The sequence below is a fragment of the Tachypleus tridentatus genome, chromosome 9, assembly GCF_004210375.1.
Source record: "Tachypleus tridentatus isolate NWPU-2018 chromosome 9, ASM421037v1, whole genome shotgun sequence".
In the NCBI taxonomy this organism is placed as follows: Eukaryota; Metazoa; Arthropoda; class Merostomata; order Xiphosura; family Limulidae; genus Tachypleus; species Tachypleus tridentatus.
Genome location: NC_134833.1, coordinates 63,894,539 through 63,915,400, shown reverse-complemented (window position 1 = coordinate 63,915,400; position 20,862 = coordinate 63,894,539). Strand labels below are relative to the sequence as shown.

Genomic DNA, 20,862 nt, shown 5'->3' with positions numbered 1-20,862 from the left:
ACTCATGATTTAAGTGCCTAAGAATTAGGAACACATAAGCCTAAAAATTTCTCATCAGAATTTTATCAGTTACAGATGCTGCTTTCCAATATTTGTCTCAATTTCAGTATCTCACGACTGTAACAATAGTCTTTTAGATGTACTGTTTGTCTCCTATAAGTAACTGTCAAAGAAGCATTTCGTTGAACTCCAGAACTAGTCAGATTTCTGGTTTATATATAAATAGCGTTATAGGGAATCATTCTTTTCTCATCTTTTAAGAGTTGGGATGACATACGATAGGCCAATCGTGCAGTGGCTTGTGAGATACAAAAGGTACATCTGGCTATATCAAGAGGAATGTGGAAAACGCTTTGTTTGACACTTGTGAATGGACAGTAGTTACAGTTAATGTTGTTTTAATGACTCAGCACTCTAGCGGGCCAAGCGTGGCTTAGTTGTTAGCTTGCCGGACAATGGATCTTTGAATCCATTGTTCAGATCTTATTACAGTAAAAGAAATGTGCTTCACATTTTGGGACCTTTATTGCGTTATAAGAGTGAATGTCATTTGCTACTTGTCAGTCAAACAAAAGTAGCCAAATGGTTGGAGGTAGACGCTATTAACTAACTACCTTTCCTCCAGTTTATTAACTCAATAATATGGATGGGTAGCGCAGAGTATCTTTGTATCGTAATTCGAAAACAATCAGCGCCTTCACGCAAAAGTTAAGGCAACTAATATAAAGCACAATGTTTAAAAATAATCAGTCAGTTGTAGATGTTTTAAATTAATGGTTTATTTTTTTAATGTAATAAATATATTTCACAGTTTTTGTAAATGGCTGGAAGAAGTTTCCTTCTTAAGAAATTTTGAATTTTAAAGAATATTTGTCTGTTTTAGAGGAATAGAACCCACGGTGTTGTCGTTATAAGTACCTAAAATTATCGCTGTCTCACTGCAGGATATGCATAAAAGGGAGCTTAAGTTGATGTGATTTTTATCACATATGTTAGGTCTATTATCCTACAATACTTTTCGTTATCCTATTCAATTGTCCCTTTATTTCAGCTCTTATTTTTATCTCTACTGTACAGATTTTTGGCCATATTTTATCCTTCATTTTAATTACGTTTGAAATATTCCAAAAAAAAACCAAAACAAAACAAAAACTTTTCAATTATCTCGTTTATTCCTCCTCCATCATCTGCTACTATAGTTATATCATCCGCAATTAATCAGTAAATCGTAATTTTTTTTCATATACAGTTCCTCCTGCTTGTGTTTCATCTTCCTATCTTGGATTAAATATATATATATATTAAATAATAGTGAGTTTAATAGACTATCTTGGACAGTAAAAACGTTTTCGTTTTGGAGTGTCACAAATATAAGGATAGGAGAGTAGTTATTAGTTAGGATAGATGTTAGAATGACTGATTTTTTTTTGGTTACCCATCTTAACGCTTCATCAGTCAAAGCCAGCCTGGAATGATCTGGTAGTTAGGTCCTGGCATGGTTCTGTGGTTAAGACCTGACAAGGTCTAAAGGGTATAGTCTGGAATGTTCTGGTGATTAGGACTGGCGTAGCCCAGTCGTTAGGGTCTGACATGTTCTAGTGGTTAGAGTCTGTCATGGTCTAGTAATTAGAACCTGGCATGGCCTAGTGGTTAGGACGTGGTATGTCCTTGTGGTTTTGAGCTCGACTGGTAATCTACAGATAGTGGGTTCAGATACCGCCATCGAGGACGTCTGTTCTTTCAACAGTGGGAAAGTTTATAACGCGAAAATCAATCCCTCGTTTTCGTACTAAATGAATAGCTTAAGATTTATCGGTGGGTGGTGTTGCTAACTGCTTTCCTTCTATTATTTCGAAGTTAGAAACAGGTAGGACAGGTAACCCGCGAATAAATTCCCATGAAATTCAACAAACAAACAAATAATCAATCAAAGTCATGTGTAATCATCAATCAATTTAGCGCTCGAGTACTTTTGATTCCCTGGTGGTAGAGTACAGAAATAAATAAAAACGGTGCCGTGCGTGAAAGTGCAATTGAAGATACAATTCTGATACTTTTTTCAAAGGCACTAAAGCATGATATAACGTGAGATGATAAGACAGATTTCTTTGAAATCAATCTCCTAAAAACCTCGAGATATCTAGGACTATATCTTCTGTTTTCAATTTTATCACACGTCTCTATTCTTTCACGTGAAATATGGTTTTCGCTTATGTTATTGATGTTTTCAGGGAAGCACTGAAAGTCAGTACGTTCGATATTAATCAAAACTTCGGAGTAGAGCTATTGAGTCTGTCTTTCCACCAAACGTACACATTTTAAAATATTTTAATGAAATCTCTATGACATACAGATTAAAAGGAAGGATTATACATCTATAAGGTAATGTACGTGGGTGTCTTTTAAACCAAACAATTCAAACAGGAGCATGTATTTTGAGGCCTTTAGTGAACCTATTTGTTTGATGTTTTCTTATTTAGTTATTTCTGTGATCCCCTGAAAACATAATTTTGTAACTTACGTGTATATAGTAAAATATATCGTTTTTGGTCGTTTATTTGTTTTATTGAATTTTGCCCACAGCCAAAAGAATGCGATTGTCGTACGTTTTATTAACTGGCAGTAAAGGGGTATAGCCAATCACCCTACCACCACCACCAACTTTCTTGGACTATTGTAACCTGACCTAATACTGATATTTGACAGTTACTTTCGTAACGTATCAACGTCACCCCCCAAAGAAAAACAACACCAAACGTGACTTTCTATTTTCGTTACCACAAAAGAGTCCGTCAACACTAAAATCTTTTTATTTAGCCTCCATTTTGTGTCAATTGCTTCTTTTCTTGTCTTACTAACACTAAACTCCCTTTATTAGCTTCCATTTTGTGGCAGTTGCTTCTTGTCTCACTAACTAAAAGCATCCAGTAATCTAGATTGATTGGTCTAGGTTTCTCAGCCATAAGAGAAGAAGGGGGATGTGACGTATAACTTTGTCCCAAAGATGTTTAATCTCGTTATCAGGAAGACAGCCGACGTGATGATGATGTTTTGAATTAAGCACAAAGCTACACAATGGGCTATCTGTGCTCTGCCCACCACGGGTATCGAAACCCGGTTTTTAGCATTGTAAGTCCAAAGACATACCGCTGAGCCACTGGGGGGCAACAGCCGAAGTTACTGTCATTCCTCTTCGAACCTTTTAGACACAATTGCATTGTTCTCTTGAAATGGTCTTCGTTTCTTAGGAAAGAAATGCAGGACTATCAAGTGGACAATGGTTAGCAAGAATATTAAATTATATTGTGTGCGTAATTTACCTTTATAAATGAAACAAACGACCCAGTTATTTACGTGATGGTTAACAGTGGCGCATATAGTACTCGAGTAGGTATGTGCAAAAATTCAAAACAAACAAAAACAAATAAGCTCTCCAAGTGGCTCGGCTGTCAGTATGAAGATTTATAATGCAAATAAAGTCAGGTTTCGTTACTAATTATGGGGACAGCACAGAGAGCCCATTGTACAGATTTGTTTTTCATAATAAACAAACAAGTAAAACTTTCCGTGATAACATTCTACAGTTCTTTATAAATCCCCAACGTCTTACTCTGTTGTTTTTATCTTATTTCTACTTTACCCTTGTGGTAAAATAAGACTCGTCGTTACTGGCTGAACTAAAATCAGGTTTTTCTGACTGCAAATGCATAACGCAGTTTTTTGAATCTCGCCTGCAATGTGACAGTTTTCATGTGAACTAATTTTGAGTGATATATTACATGAAAACAAACAAACAAAAACAAACTATTCAAAAACAGCCATTTCTATGTGTTGTGCTACTCTTGTGAGATCGAATAATGGGATTTGATCTCCACTCTTACAACGCACCTACAAATGCTCAAGGCAACAACAGTTCAAGAGTCACGAAACCTCATCTAGCTTTTACGGCCACGTTCAATCCAGAAACTTGCAGCTGATGAAATATATAATAAATAAGTGCATTTACTTCATTTGCAACTATAAATTTAATATTGTGTTTACGTTTCTTTATGGCCCGGCATGGCCAGGTGGTTAAGGCGCTCGACTCATAATTTGAGTCGTGGGTCGATTCCCCTATCTCACTGAACATGCTCGTTCTTTCAGTTATGGGGCGTTATAATGGTAGGTCAATCCCACTATTTGTTGGTAAAAGAGTAGCCCAAGAGTTGGCGGCTGGCGGTGAGCGGTGATGACTAGCTGCCTTTCTTCTAGTCTTACACTGCTCAATTAGGGTCTGCTAGCGCAGACAGCCCTCATGTAGCTTTGTATGAAATTCAAAAACAAACAAACGTTTCTTTATCATTAAAGGTAACTGAAGTTTTGCAAGTGCAAATTGTGAAGATATATTTTACCTGTTTGCTTTTCTCTAAGGACGATTTCTTAAAACAGTTCTTACATTTGATTTGGATTCAATTTATCAATATCAAAGTATCGCAAGAAACCACAGGCTGTAAAATATAGAATTTTAAATTAACGATTGTATAAACTGCTTCCGTTCCTCGATGACAATGTTTACCGTCAATATTTAATTAAGCATTATATCGAATAACATATGAAGATCCGTTTAATGAGAAGAAATGATTATTATAGGATTAACTAACTTACATTTACTTTTTTTTAGTTTTTTAGCACATATGTTATACTTTAGTTATAAAGGCTTGGATATAAGTATTCTATTAAATGGTAAATAACTACCCTTATTCTTGTTTCTCTTGCTTTTCCTCGAATTTCCTTATATTAGTATTCTCTCGTGGCTAGTTCGATTCAAAGCATTAGTTAATTATCCAGCAAAAACGTACAATGAAAATTAAGTAGGATCTGTGTAATTTTACAAAATATCAGCCGCCTACTTACCCTCGTGCAAAATTAAGTCAAAACGTAAAATGGAAAGACTTTTATAGAGTTTAATTTTAGCATTTCGCACAAATATACTCGAGGGCTATCTGCGCTGTCTCTGGCTTAGCCGTAAATGACATAAGGTGAAAAAGTTAGTTATTACCACCCACCGCCAACTCTTGAGCCATTGTCTGACCAACGAATAGTGAAATTGATCGTCATATTATAACGCCCCCACGGCTGAAAGAGCGAACATGTTTAATGTAAGGGGGTTTCGAACCCGCTACTCTCAGATTACAAGTCAAGTGCCTTAACCAACTGAGCGAGCCGGGCCGAGTATGTGGCTTGTATTTACAACTATGACAGAAGTTTTCTTACGTTGGAAGTGTTTGATATGGGGAATAAACTAAACTACATAATTCGTTTTTATCGATCAATATTTCCAACTGAATATTTCCCCTTCCTGCAACAGATAAACAAAGTATTCCAAAAGAAGCCAATTTTGATGTTTAAGAATTTTCAATCGAAATAAAAACTTAGAAAATAAAACTGTTTTTTCTTTCCATTGTTGTTATAAAGGTTTGCTTGTTTGTTCGTTTTTAAGCAAAGCCATAATAGGATATCTGCTGTCTATTGCAAAGAATTCAACCACGGATTTTAGCGTTGTAAGTCCTTTGACTTATCGGTGTTCCACTTGGTTATTTTATTTTTACAAAGCGTTTGTATCAGTTGTAATTTCGATTTATCATTACTCGTAACATTGTCAATTTAAAACTCAAAACTAGTGTATTAATGACGTTAAACGTCAGTGTAACATGTTTATAGATTAAGTTCACGTCGTGTTCAATGACATTTAAATGTACATTGGGGTTACAGCTATTGGTCCGATATTAAATAGTTTTGTAATCCACGTTTTTGTACAGAATTTCCAGAATTCACGACAGTTGTAGGAGGAGTCGCTGATCTACCGTGTAATGTATCTCGACCGGGTCCCGATGATGCCGTCTCCCTCGTTCTCTGGTACAGAGCGGACATCAACCCCCCGATATACAGTGTTGACGCAAGAAACGGTGATCTGATGGACGCAAAACATTTTTCTTCTGACCTCCTAGGCAGTCGAGCGTTCTTTGACTTACGAACCCAGCCTGCTATTATGAAGATAAAGCCAGTTCTAGAGAAAGACTTTGGAGATTATAGATGTCGTGTGGATTATCGTTGGGCAAGAACGTTGAATAGTGCAGTCACCCTGACGGTGAAAGGTGAGGTCCTTATACAACTGTATATTCTAAAGGCACTGTACATATACACACAATGATGTATCGTAGTATCAAAAATTATCTTAATCACCCTCAGTGAGGTCCTCGTAAAACTGTCTTATTAAGACATTATAGATGTTTATAAATTATCTACTATATATGTATATATGTGTATATATATACATTTATTTATTTCTGTAATATCGATATTGTTATTCTTATTAATATGTAATTATTTTAATGGCATATTACTTACAAGTGGTCATGCATCCGTATTCAACTCCTAACATCTAAAAAATCAAGATTTGAAATATACGCACACATTTTGGTGTGTTATATGTAATATGATCTATGAAACATAATAATACCATCATATATCATACTTGTTCAATGAAATGTTCTTTCTGAGGCGTCTCTGGTTTCAGTCACTGTTACAGATGTCATTTAATATATCTCAGAACGGCTGGTATGGGTTTTAATAATTTTGCTAATAAAGCAGAGAACAACGTTTCGACCTTCGTAGGTCATCTTCAGGCTATAAAAGCCGTTCTGAGATATACTTTTATTTCGAGTGGGTTTCTTGTCATCGCGAGATGTCATTTGAAACGGTCGTTGTTATTAAAGAAACATGGATAACGTAGGTGTGGCAAGAATGTTAACTCATGTGTATTTATGTTTGATTTTTGCCATAAGAAACAGGCAGACGTTACTTATTTAGCGATTCCTATGAGTTTTGGCTTTATTATTATGAAACTCATAACATATATATATATTTCTAATAGAATTATAAGTAATTTTAGCACGATCCAAGGCTCTTTGGTCAATTGTGGATACTATGACGAAAGGTTAGTATTTTGAACAGCCGTGAATGTTATGACAAAAGGTCAACAGTCTGGACAACTGTGGATGTTATGACGAAAGGTTAACAATTTAGTCAACTGTGGATGTTATGAAAAAATTTTAACACATATTTGAAATACAACATTTCTATTAGTTTTGAATATTCCTAATAAAACTATTTTTTAAAAAATTTTGTTATGCTATAAATATTTGCGGTTATAACATCCATACTGTACTCAATTTTAGCATACTGCAGCTCAAATCATACTTGTATATTAAAATAAATACAGTAAACCTTCTCGTTCCTACGTGTAACTTTCCTTACCATATATATATATTTTCTGTCAGTAAATGACTTTATTATTATCGTGTAGATATTGCTGGTAATGTAGAAATGTCCAGATTATCGAATCTAATTTCGACTACTGGCTTGTAAGAATGGCGCTCTTGGTTTTAACAATAAATTGACGTATTCAGCAGGTTGTAAGAAACTGAGTCGTTTCCACAAGGATAAGAGGTCTTGTTTTTTAAGTTTGGTTGACGTTAATGCAACTTGACATTCATCTCGAGTTCGTTAAGACTCACATGTGCACTTATGCAGAAATCTTATTAGTGTTTAAAACTATAATTGATCGCGACTATAATTTTAGATGCCGGAATTATTGATATTGTTTGAAAACTATTAAACTCATCTTTGAAAAAGAAAAAAAAAGGCAAATAAAAAAGAAACACCGGGCCAATAGAAAATGTATTGTTTGTTTTTCTGTTTTTGAATTTCGCACAAAGCTACTCGAGGGTTATCTGTGCTAGCCGTCCCTAATTTAGCAGTGTAAGACTAGAGGAAGGCAGCTAGTCATCACTGCCCGCCGCCAACTCTTGGGCTACGCTTTTACCAACGAATAGTGGGATTGACCGTGACATTATAACGCCCCCACGGCTGAAAGGGCGAGCATGTTTGGCGCGACGGGATGCGAACCCGCGACCCTCAGATTACGAGTCGCACGCCTTAACACGCTTGGCCATGCCAGGCCTAGAAAATGTAAAATATCACAAGCAGCAGCTTTAGTCCAATCAAAAGGCAGAAATTAAACGTCATTTTTGGTACATCATAAGATAAGAGGAGCACTTTACAAGAGAATGAATTAAACTTGAATTTTCATTTTTAAAAATCGTATTCCGTTCTTATGAAGATATATTTCGAGTTACGAGCATTGGTTTGGATTGAAAGGTTTAAACATTTCTGTCACTCTTTCGGGGTTTTTATTTGGTTAATAATTTCCAACATAAATCAGTAATGAAACAAAAATTTTGGATGAAAAAAAATATATTTAGATTCGATGTTTTTCTCTCATACTTGCCCCCCCCCTCAATATACAGAATGAAACGTCGTATTAACAGATAGTTCATTGTGTAAAGTTTTGCTTAAGAATGAAACAAACAAAAACTTTCGTTGTGTTTGGATTCAAATAAACACTTATTTCTCAACCAGCTATAGAGAATGAAATGTCATATTAACATTTTCATCGAAGATATTAATATTTGTATATAACGAAACGAATTGAATTTGGAATCTCGTGTATTAATCACATACTTTTATGATATCCAAAACAAAGCGGTGGGAATAAAACGGTCACAAATGCTGATGACAGTTTCTGATTCATAAATAATTCATGAGCGAACTGTTTGTTGTAGTCGTTTTTTTTCGTACAACCTCCGAAAATACACAAACAACGAGGGAGCTGGCGTAACCAGAATCTTCAAAATTTATTTTTCAGCTTGAATCGAAATTTTGGTTTGAGGTTCAAGCTCAGCATAGGACTGAAATTTGATTTACAGACTTAGGAAAGTACAAGAAAGAAATAAGAATGCTTTTAAATTGGAGGTGCTCCTAAAACTGTATTACAAACAGAGTAAATTCATTTCAAAGTCCAAACACAAACTATGTAAGTTTAAAAAAAAGATAGAAGAGTTAAATAAATTAATTTAACATTTACTTAATCAAAGAGATTCTCACGAGAATAAAATATTTTAATTCATTAGATTTGCATTTGATAGAACGAACAAAAGTTCTCAAGCTAAGTGTGACTCTATGTTTATTGTGCATTTTTCACAGGAACAAGGAGACGGTTTAGTATATAAACAATCAATATTTGATCAAGTTGAAAAGAGTCAGCATGTGCTAAAACGTGTACATTAAATATGTACTAACACTTAAACCATTAATATGTGCTATCGCTTTTATATACTACTGAGAAGCACTAAACTTGGTTACAAAAGTTTGTCTCATCTGGAAGAATAAGAGAACATATAATTTGACATTAAAATAATTCTGTTCTGTTAGACATATGGTTTCAAACCATACTTAGAACCACTTAGAATTTCTATTGGCCTCAAAGCATACTTAGGACCACATCATATTTTTATTGGCTTCAAACCACACTTTGAACCATTTAGCATTTCTATTGGTCTCAAGACATACTTAGAACCAGTTAGCGTTTATTTTTTAAAAAATACGTTTAACTTCTGCATGTGATTGACAGACGAAAACATTCAGTCCATTTGCTTCTTGGATTTAGTGTCTGTACTCAACCGTCCTCAGGTGTTACATTTTACAGTTTAGTTTCTGTATACAACCGTTCTCAGGTGTTACATTTCACAGTTTAGTTTTTGTATACATCCATTGTCAGGTGTTACATTTCACAGTTTAGTTTTTGTATACATCCGTTGTCAGGTGTTACATTTCACGGTATTCAAAAGAAGTTGAGCTTTGTTTTCAACACTCAGTTGGTATCATGTGTTATGTTAAGTAGCAGCTACCAAAACGACACTTGTTAAAACAAATGCCGTGTTATACAGACACATGCCAAGCACGAGCAATTCTTGTTAAAGATGCACAAGTTAAAATATTTGTTAATTTGCTAACCTATTCTACGTCATATACTCTTTTGGTTATCAGCCAGTATGTGTTTGTGTGTTTGTTTTGAATTTCGCTAAAAGCTACACGAGGGCTGCCTGCGCTAGCCGTTCATAATTTAACAGTGTATGACTAGAGGGAAGGCAGCTAGCTATCACCACCCAATGCCAGCCCTTGAGCTACTCTTTTACTAAAGAATAGTGAGATTAATTGTCATATTATAACTGCACCACGGCTGAAAGAGTGAGCATGTTTAGTGTGACGGGGATCCGAACCAGTGCCTTTCACATTACGAGTCCAGAGCCCTAACCACCTGGCCATGCCGGATTACAAATAATCTACATTTCTAAAAGTTCCTCTTTCGTACGCCGGTAAGACTAAGAACATACATGGTTAAAACTTGAGATTCGATTTCCCGCAGTGAATGTAGCAGAAACTTTGTTCTGAAAGAGATAAATAATATTTAAAAAAACAAAACATAAAAAAAGAAACTTTCTTCAGCCTGTTACACAAACTGTGAAAAATAATCATTACATTGAAAATAAACCATTAGTTTAAAACATCTACAGTTAGCTGGTTATTTTTAAACACTGTGCTTTATATTAATTGTCTTAATTTCCGCGTGAAGACGCTGATTGTTTTCGAATCATGATACAAAGATACTCAAGTGGTATCTGTATTACACTACCCTAATTTTGAGTTAATAAACTAGAGGAAAGGTAGTTAGTTAACAGCGTCTATCTCCAACCATTAGGTTATTTTTGTTTCATTGACAAGTGGGAAAAAATGGACATTCACTCTTACAGTGCAATAAAGGTACCAAAATGCGAGGGACATTTGGTTGATTTACAAGTGAGATATAACATTCACTCTTATAACGCAACAAAGATCCCAAAACGCGAGGTGAATTCTTTTTTCTGTAATAAAATATGAACGATGGATCTGAAGGTCCACAGTCCGACAGGTTGACAACTAGGCCACGCTCGACCCGCAAGAGAGCTGAGCCATTAAAACAACATTAACTGTAATTACTATCCACTCATAAGTGTCAACCAAAGCGTTATAAAGATATTTCATGGCTAAAATAATTGAATGTTTCATGAACAAATCTGAGTTATTTGGCGGGTAAGCGGTAAGTTTATTGATTGACTATACAAAAATTCGGAGTTCGATTCTGCACAGTTGACAGAGAACAGGTGGCACCCTGTGTAGTTTTAAGCTAAAAAACAACAACAAATGTCTTTTTTTTTTAGTTACGGAAACTAATAAGTTTTATGATAATCAGTTTTATGAAAAACGTTTCCATTATTATTTTTCTCCGTTAGATATTTATATCTCCTAATACTGAGTAACTGAGATCAAGTTAATTATAACTAATACGGTAAACAGATAGACCCGCTAAATTAAAAATAACTCTATTTTTACCTATTCTCTCTCTCTTCTTCCATCATATATAGATGTGAAAGAAGAAAAAAGTACTGTGGTGCCTATACACAAGGCTATTTCTCTTATCACTGTATGACAGAGAACCCCCTTTTAAAAAGATACTCTGTGTCATAAAAAGATAAATTAAGGGTAGCAATGTTCAATAACATCGTTAAGGGCAGGAGAAACTCCTATTATTTGATATTAAAGTATAATGTATATTTAGGACAACTCTCATATAAAAATGGATATTACGTTTCTGTGATGGCTGCCTTTACAAGTAACGTTCTTTTTCATATCACTTATAACCTTCGCTCTTTGAATAAAATTTGTAAATTTGGGCTTATCGAGAGATCGTACTTGAAGTTCATGGTACTAAAGAGGAAGGCAATCCATTTGCACTAAAGTTTTTGACTGTTTTCGTTTTGTGCGTTTCGAATAATATTTAAATATAAAATAGAGATATGTATTATTCACTTTGAAAGGTTCTTGACGAACAAAATATTCTTTAAGTACCAAAAATAAAAAAAAATTACGTACTTTATCAAAACGAATCTGTAATCTGTCTGAAACGTGCTGGTGTCGTTCTTCGCTCTAGTTAAGGTTTTTGGTAAGACTCGTAGTTGTATGAACTATAAAGAAAATGTTTTAGTACATAAAGGGAAGGATCTATATATGAATGTTAGTTTACCTACTGTGTGAAAATTCACAAAGACAATTGTTAATAATGTTCGAAGTGACATCCTTTATTTCTTATAATGCTGTACGATTTCCAAAGGTATTGTATGATTTTCCTCAGTCCTATCAAGATTGGATACACATGACGCCCAACAAGTGCTGCCCCAAAGCTACAACTAGGTAGGGATGAAAACTGGAAACCACTTGTGTAGAAAACGTCTGCCGATGAATCGATCTCTGAAATAATGTTCCGATAATGTTTTAACAGCCAGTGTAACGTGTGCTTGCTTCTAGTTCAAGGGTGATGTGTAACCATAGAGACACAGCCACAGCTCTTACATGTGACATTCCACATTGACAACAGAACAATAATACTGTTTAACTGGCATTTCAGATTGTTGAATGTATAATCCGATATGATTGGCTACTCGACTAAAATTATCCATTCATCTCAGGGATTTTATTTTCCAGTAACAATCGCTATTTGTTTGACTTTCATCACAATTTCAACAGTTCTTGTGGGTTTTCGTTAAGAATTGCATCAGCACGCAAGCATGTTTGATAAAAAAAAAAAAAAAGGATTCTGTTAAGTCTCACAGGTGTCGCTGTTATCAAGCCAATCGAATTCTGATTGTTGCACCGGTGTTTGTTTTTTTTCCCCATTTTTTCCAAAAGAAAATATCATTATGATCAGACCCGACGTTTTAGGGGTCATCTCTAAATAAGTATAAATTGTGAAATGTTTAATTCTGGTTGTGTATATTTCTCAGTTTATTTCAGAATTTTCGCGAAGACCTACAAGGGGCTGTTTGCGAAGAGTTGTGCGAATTTTGAAGTGATAGACAAGGAATAAAGCAACTGGTTTTACAGAACCTCCCCCTACAAGGATTAAATAACCCACCACCACCATTTCAAGAGTTACTTTTGTAATCGAAATAAAAACTAACCATCAGTCTTGTAACAACGCACACTCATCTCAGCACAAGGAATGAACTTTTACGGCAAAGGGCCACAAAAACATAACTTTCAGATTGACATTCAGAGAACGTTATCCATTTCGTCTCTTCTGGTCCTACAGTTCTCACCATAGAAACATTATTATTACTAGTATCATGGTGTTTGTTAGTTTTACCACTGGAAGAGAATTTCTTATCTCTTATCGTCTTATTATTTACCAAGTATTATAGTTTTATATTGGTTAATTAGTATAGGCCAATTACAACTGTATGAAATTATGTATCTGTTTATAAAATAGAAAAATGTTGTTTATTTACATATATATTGTATTGTTTTATATTGACGAATCTTCCTAAAGATATATATATATATATACGGTATTGTGTTACATTGGTAGTTCCCTCTAAAGATATAGATATACACTGTATTGTTTTATAATGACATTTCCCTTTAAACTGACAATTCTCCCTAAATATATATATATTGTATTGTTTTATATTGACAGTTCCCAAAAAAATAGAAATATATATAGTGTAATGTTTTATGTTGATAGTTCCCCCTAAAGATATATATATTGTATTGTTTTATTCTGAAAAAATAGAAATATATATAGTGTAATGTTTTTTTGTTGATAGTTCCCCCTAAAGATGTATATTTATTGTATTGTTTTGTACTGACAGTTTCTCCTAAAGATATATATATATATATACTGTATTGGTTTATACTGACAGTTCCTCCTAAAGATAAAGATGTATATAATGTATTGTTTTACACTTACAGTTCCTCCTAAAGAAATAGCGATTTTCAATGAGAACAATGAAATGCTGAAGAAAATTGTTGGCCCATTAGACGAAGGTTCTGAATTAAAACTGACCTGTCAAGTTAAAGGAGGTAAGTGACTTTACGTGATGTGTTCCAATAACCTTGTATAAACTGTTACCTCATTACATTTTGTCATATTTGCCATGCATACAATGTTAATTTATTGTCCTTCTTTACATTATTATGTTTTATGAAGCCCTTAATTCCATTTTTACATTAATATTGGAAACTATTATCATATTATTTTTACTACTTTAATCGCTTCCTGGGATGTTTTTTGCTTTTTATTTTTCGGGTGGTGGTGTTCAAATATAAAAGAAAAAAATGAAGTTTAGGTCCTATAGTTAATAACATTTTATATATTTGCATACGTTAAATGAAAGTAACCAATCAAATCTTAGTAGAATTTTCGTTTCAGGTTATTGAGAAGTGTGTGGCTATTACTACTTACTAAACATTTGCAGGGACTCGAGATTGTTTTTTTTTAATTGTAGTATACATAGAAATATATATATATCTTAAGTTTAATATACTTCGGTAATGGTTTCAAGAATACAGAGCACTATTCCCTAAATATTTCAGGTAAGCCATCACCGTCGGTCACCTGGTGGAGGAATGACGAACTAATAAACGATGATTACTCAGAAACGATTCCAGGTGTCGTTCGTAACGTTCTCGTGATTCCAAGTTTGAAGCGAGACCATTTGTTGAGCAGTTTGATTTGTGTTGCGAATAACACAAACATAACCAGCCCTCTTAACACCTCCGTTATTATTGACTTAAATTGTGAGTACGTTAAGATGAAACGTACATTTTAGAGATGCTAGTGCGACTTACGTTCAATCCTAAAGTTTGAACTCTCTGTGAAAGGTGCACTGATACATAACTACCACTAGGTGCTGTAATTTTTACAAGCTATTGCATTTAAAGTTCTAAACAGTTTTATTTTCCCCAAATGATAGGAGTAAAAAACGAACCAAAATGAGAAATTAAATTTACATTTCTGGATTAATGAACGGCATTTTTAAATTAGTAAGTGCTAGGTGATTGTAATTTCTCAAAGCAGAGTCTTTGTTTGTTTCGTTGTTAAGCACAAAGCTCCACAATGGGTTATCTGTGATTTCTCGACCAGGGGCATCAAAACATGGTTTACAGCGTTATCATTATAAGCCATCAACTTACCGCTGAGCTACTGTTGGGCAATAAGCGGAGGGCATCGGTATGTATGTTTTTTGTTTGTTTTTGAATTTCACGCAAAGCTATACGAGGGCTATCTGCGTTAGCCGTTCCTAATTTTGCAGTGTAAGACTAGGGGGAAAGCAGCTAGTCATCACCACCCACTGCCAACTCTTGAGGTACTCTTTTATCAAGGAATAGTGGGATTCACCGTCACTTTATAACGCCCCCACAGCTGAAAGGGCGAGTATGTTTCGTGTGACGAGGATTCGAACCCCTGACCCTCAAATTACAAGTCGAGTGCCTTAAAAACCTGGCTATGCCGGGCCTGCAACGGTGTGTAAGGGAGTAAGGTGAACCTTAGAGTTTATAAAACTAAAAATGAGGCTTCGATAATTTTAGTGGCCACAAAATAGATAGCTTATTGTATAAAATTGTGCTTACAACGGACACAAAATTATAATGTTAGACAGTCGTTCAATCACTTAACGTATAACTTTTATCCTGTACTTTGTAAGTTTAGAAAAAAAACACAGTATTTTTTTGTTATTTTGAATGTTGTATTTTATTACATATGTATATGAATGAACGTTATAATGACAGGAAATTTTACGTGTTTCTACTTACGTAATGAAAGTAAATAACGTTTGTTTTAGGCTCAAAACCTTCACATTCTTTGTCACGGCGAGTTTCAATTAATCGTAATGATGTTTTTAAGTTTATCTATTTAGTCTAGAATATACTATTTTGAAAGATCAGTTCTATTATTTCGTAACTAAGAAGATTATTTTTAAATACCCGTGGCGCCGGTGCATTAGATCCGCATGTGACATATTTATACATCATATCTGCGCCCTGAGAATGAAAGAAAAAATGTTCTCCGTGACTGGAAACGGAAGCAAAACGGAAAAATCGTGACCCATACTGCAAATCTTCATAAACACACGATAAATATTTGGCAACTTAGGGGGTTGAACACTGCGTAATAAAAAGATTTTCCAGTATCATATAAGCAAGAGCTCCATTATGGTATAATACATTCATCGTTTTAATTTCAATTTGTAGGTAAACAGTTTTTTCTACTGCCAAATAAAGGTGTTATAAACCTTTTACACGTAGATCTTTGAACATTTGTAAAGGTCCTCAGTGCGATAACACACAATAACATATTTATATTAACACACTTACAATAACTAATTTATAATAAAAAACTTAAATAACAGTTCCAATACCACATTTACAGTAACATATTTACGATAACACACATTAATACGTTTACAAAAACTTACAATTATTTATAACTTATCACGTTCCCAACAAAATCGTTGCGATAACACGCGTCCAATAACAGTATTTATAACAACGCATGCTCAATGACACGCATTTAATAATAACATACGTTAAATAACACACTTACAATAACATATATTTACTATTTTCTTTTGTTCTTACCAGTTTTTGAACTGAGTATTATACCAACTAGATAAAATCCTATGTTTGTAAAACTAACTTTTTTTAGTAACAGTAAAATGAAACCAGTTTTACAATATTTCATTCTTCTTGTAGTACGATAGAAATGTTCTGACTGGTAATGAAGTCGTAGAAACATAGCTTTTTTTATCTTGAGCAAATAAATTAGTTTTAATCAAGCTATATAAAACACCAGACGACAAAAATAATTTTCAGGCGAGACAACTAAGTCTTTGTTTCCCCTCAAACGTCAACTGTGTATGTATATGATTGAATAAAGGGTTTCTCGATTTTCTACCCCATTTTTTTCTTAGTCATTTAAGTTTTCCTCTTTCATGCGAGATGCACTTGCTTGAAATATTGATAATTAGTTTGTTTTTACTTTAAGTTGCTATTACATGAAATCATTGTTGGTGCTAACGTGTATGAATTATTTTCTCTGCTTAGTGAAGCCTGTGGACGTACGAATAAAATTTTTCAGACGCCCCCTTTCGGCTGGTAAAAAAGTGAAAATTATTTGTCAGTCAAGTGGATCTCGACCACCTGCCCAAGTTACGTGGTGGAAGGATAACAAACCAATGTCCAGCATTTTACGAATGCCTCCCGAAAGCCAGAATGTCACAGTTAGCGAGTTGACCTTTTCGCCCTCTAGAGAAGATAACGGGAAGATGTTGATGTGTACCTCTAACAACCCAAAGATTTCAGGGAGTACCATAGAAGACAAATGGAATCTCACAGTTTTCTGTAAGCGGTTTTTATTCTCTTTTTGTGCCCGTTAATGAAATTATAAAGTTCATTATCATATTGTCATTTTAAAGTGTGATTCATCATAAAACGTTCTTTGTTTACGAAGACTGATCGTATGATAAAGTCTCGTAAGTCTAAGGTTTTAAGAAGTATACGTAATTTTAATGCTCTAAGACGTATATGGTGTTGTCTTGAAATCGCCAGTGAAAGTGTTGCAGTTGCTAATAATACTGAGTTAGCACGTGCGATTCCAGCTAAACTGACTGCCTTTATTTATAGTCGTTTATTATTTTATGACTGTTATGTTAAAATGGAACTTTCTTTAAAAATGACCTTTTTAATGTTTCAACTTTAATATTTTTTCTGTATTTTGTAAATGACCAGGCCAGAAACGTTGAATTTTAGCAATACTTAACTTAGAACGATTGATCGAAGGGGGGAATATCCATACAGAAGGAATGCCGTCTAAACAGGTATTCTTAATCGAAAATCGGGACTGACTGCAACTATTATAAATTGTTCATACCACAAACGCGAAGTGTGTTCAGAAGCACATCACGGACTCGAACTATGGACCTATAGATCTGTTTCTGAGCTGGATGTATTCAGCTATTTTTACCTTAGAACTATCAAATTAAGTATGAAAGCCAGCGTCGTTTAGTGGCGCTTCTGTTGGGTTAGAATTATTCATAGGTCATCCAGAATAACTCCATATTGAGTTAAATGTTTTTTCAGCTGATCATATAGAAATCCGTTGAAATAGAGCACTTCTAATTTCGAATTCATTCAGAGTACGTTTTCTTGGTTTTCAATCTCTCTTTGCTTCCCATCTTACTTTTTATCATTGTTTAATAGAATGACACCGGACCACCCTCTTCCAAAACGTGTTAAACCTTCCTGTGACGCAACTCACTAGAGGTCAGCATTATTTTAATTACGTTGATATTCCATGTATGAACGCCAAAACGATTAGTACTTATTCGTTAATTTATTGAATTTCTACTAAGGAGCTATCTGACATTGGTCCAGGACAATGTCTTGTCTCCATGATTACTACTGACTTTCGCTTTAAAACAAATTAACTTTTGATGTTTCATTCCTGTTCATAAATACGGCGTTTTGCAAAAATCTGGTGTTACTTTTATAAAACATAAGATTCTTACTTTATGAAAAGTTATAACTATAAGACTTGAATTCGCTAATCAAATAAAGTCGACCACAAAAATGTCTCTAATGTTTATAAATATTCAAGAAGTTTTTGGACGATGTTTAAATTGTGGGCAATTGCTCTCAAGTTTGTCTTTATGTGAAATGAATTGTCATATTTTAGTTTTGTGTTCAGACAAAATTGTTGTTTTCGTATAAGTGTCTTTTATATTTTCTAATCATTTTTTGGAAAAGTTTAGTATCTGGTATTAAACTGAAAAATGTGTTTGACAATTGTTTTATTGAAATAGAACCATTTCTTTCTAGTGAGACGCCAATCTTACACAACGAAGTGCCAAATGTTTTGCAAAAATATGTAACTTCTCGTCTTAAAAAATGTAAACTAAAACTACCAAATTACCTAACTAATTAGATTCTCACTTTGAAACAAACAACCTGAATATAGTTGCGTGAGCCATCTGAGATAGTCGTCCCTAATTCTAAGGTAATAGACTAATTTGAAGTTAGCCAGCCAACAACACTCGCCACCAACTCGTGAATTACTCTTTACCAACGACAAGTGGAATTGATTGTCAATTTATAACTCCTCCACATCCGAAAAAGAAAGTATGCTTGGTTACGGGACTCGAATCCTCAACTTGCATATTACAAATCGAGTACTTTACTAACCACGCCTTACTAGGCAGGGTTAACAATGATTGAAACGTTTGGGAAAAGTAAAAGAAACAGTTCTGAGTCTCACATAAATAAATGCTTTAATGTCAACAGAAGTAGACAGATAAGCCGAAATACATATTCAGTTACGTGACTATTTTTGGTTAAAAAATCATTTATCATTACTTCATTAAAAGTCATATAATGTTTTTTCCCAACAAAATAGAATACTTTGGTGGATGAAATTGATATTTGTTCTTGGAATTATAAAACACAGTTAAAGAAAAAACCTGTCTGGAGTTTATTTATTTTTATGTTACATTATTGAAACGTAGAATTAAAGATATAAGGGGACAGGAGTAAACTTGTTTTTGTTAAACTCGTCATTCTTTACGGATTTATGAAAACGCCCAAAACTGCTGTTATCAAAGTATAATATATCGATATTTAGTTTCATGGCACAACAAAACTTACGAAGATTGTTTTTCGTCTGGACATGACGAGAGATAAAAAAACAGAGTTCAGGTAATGAGCTTAGATCAGTCGTATATACTTCGTTTAGGAACACTTGCAAGCATAATCTCAAACATTCTGTCAAGAGGCTTTGTATAAGGCTTAATCTGATAGTGAAAGAATCTTTGCTTCCGTACAATTTCGTTTATCTTTTTCTTTTTTTGTGTAGTTCTGAATGTAACACGTCAGTAATTCTGTTAGTTTTTAGTTTTGTTGCTAAAGGTTTGTTTGTAAACGTCAAACAACAACTGTAAGTAACTGTTCATGTTTTTTGTGTTTTTTTAGTTTAACCTAAGTTATTTTAAAGGTTAGTTTAAGTTGTGTTAGTAATTAGCATTTCAAAATAAAATACTTGTTATCAAATAGTGCATAAAAGGTAATATGATGCATAAGAAAAAAGAATAAAATAAATATTTCGGAAAAGAATAATTCTATGCTAATACAAAATTTCTTAATGTATTGAGCTTAGATTGTTGATCCTAGATTATTCTTATTTGATTATTAATCCTAGCTTGCTAATGTAATGTTGTGTTAATTGCTTGTTTTTCAACTTGTGTCATAAAAATATTGGCTAGAACTGGTGATACTGGATTGCCCATACTTAGGCCATTTGTTTGTATATAGTTCTGGTTGTTGAGCATGAAGTTTATCTTCATCGTGGTGAATTCTATGAGGGTTGCTAATTGGTTGCTGGGAATGCCTATTGACGGGTTAGGGTCTTTGTGAACCTGACGATGACCGAAGAAGGTCGAAACGTTGTTCGCTCCTCTGCATAAAAATGTTCTCAAACCATACCAGCCGTTTTTAAATATATACTGAGTAACAGTATTCCCCACTCATCGTAATGGTTGTTCATAGTTTTAATAATGAGTGAAAGTATTTCCCACTCCACGTAAAATTTGTTCATAATTTTCAATGAGAAACAGGTTTCTCCACTTTACGTAATGTTTGTTAATAGTTTTAACAATTAGTAACATGATTCCACACTATATATAATAGTTCCTGATAGTTCTAACAATGAGCAACAGGTTTTTCCACTCCACGTAATGTTTGTTCATAGTTCTACATCCTAAGTTTGATATTTAAGACACAGTGAAAACCAAGGTTTCTTATACCCTCACAGCTGTAATAAGTGGCTTATGGGTTGTATATAACATGTTCATTGTGTGTTTACATGTATGACGAAATAATTGATTTTGGTGGCTGCTTCTTATTAATATGTGAAGAGGTAATTTTTTATCATAGTACCTTCTTGGGGTTTATGGAAGAATATTATACTTATTATAATGTTAGGTGTAAGGAACATTGGTTGGGATTCAGAGATGAGAGAAAGCGGTCTGTGTTTGGTCGGTACGTAAAGGATTAAGG

At 34.1% G+C, this 20,862-nt stretch overlaps 1 protein-coding gene across 1 annotated transcript in view; it reads left to right on the top strand.

The window, feature by feature from the left end:
• The window catches only part of LOC143227382 (cell adhesion molecule 1-like), a 105,207-nt gene that overhangs the window by 68,129 nt on the left and 16,216 nt on the right, over nt 1–20,862 (top strand). The window contains exons 3-5 of the mRNA XM_076458835.1: nt 5,799–6,134; nt 13,726–13,836; nt 16,861–17,157. Of these exons, the coding sequence (XP_076314950.1) occupies nt 5,799–6,134; nt 13,726–13,836; nt 16,861–17,157 (744 nt within the window). The remainder of the gene's footprint in view (nt 1–5,798; nt 6,135–13,725; nt 13,837–16,860; nt 17,158–20,862) is intronic.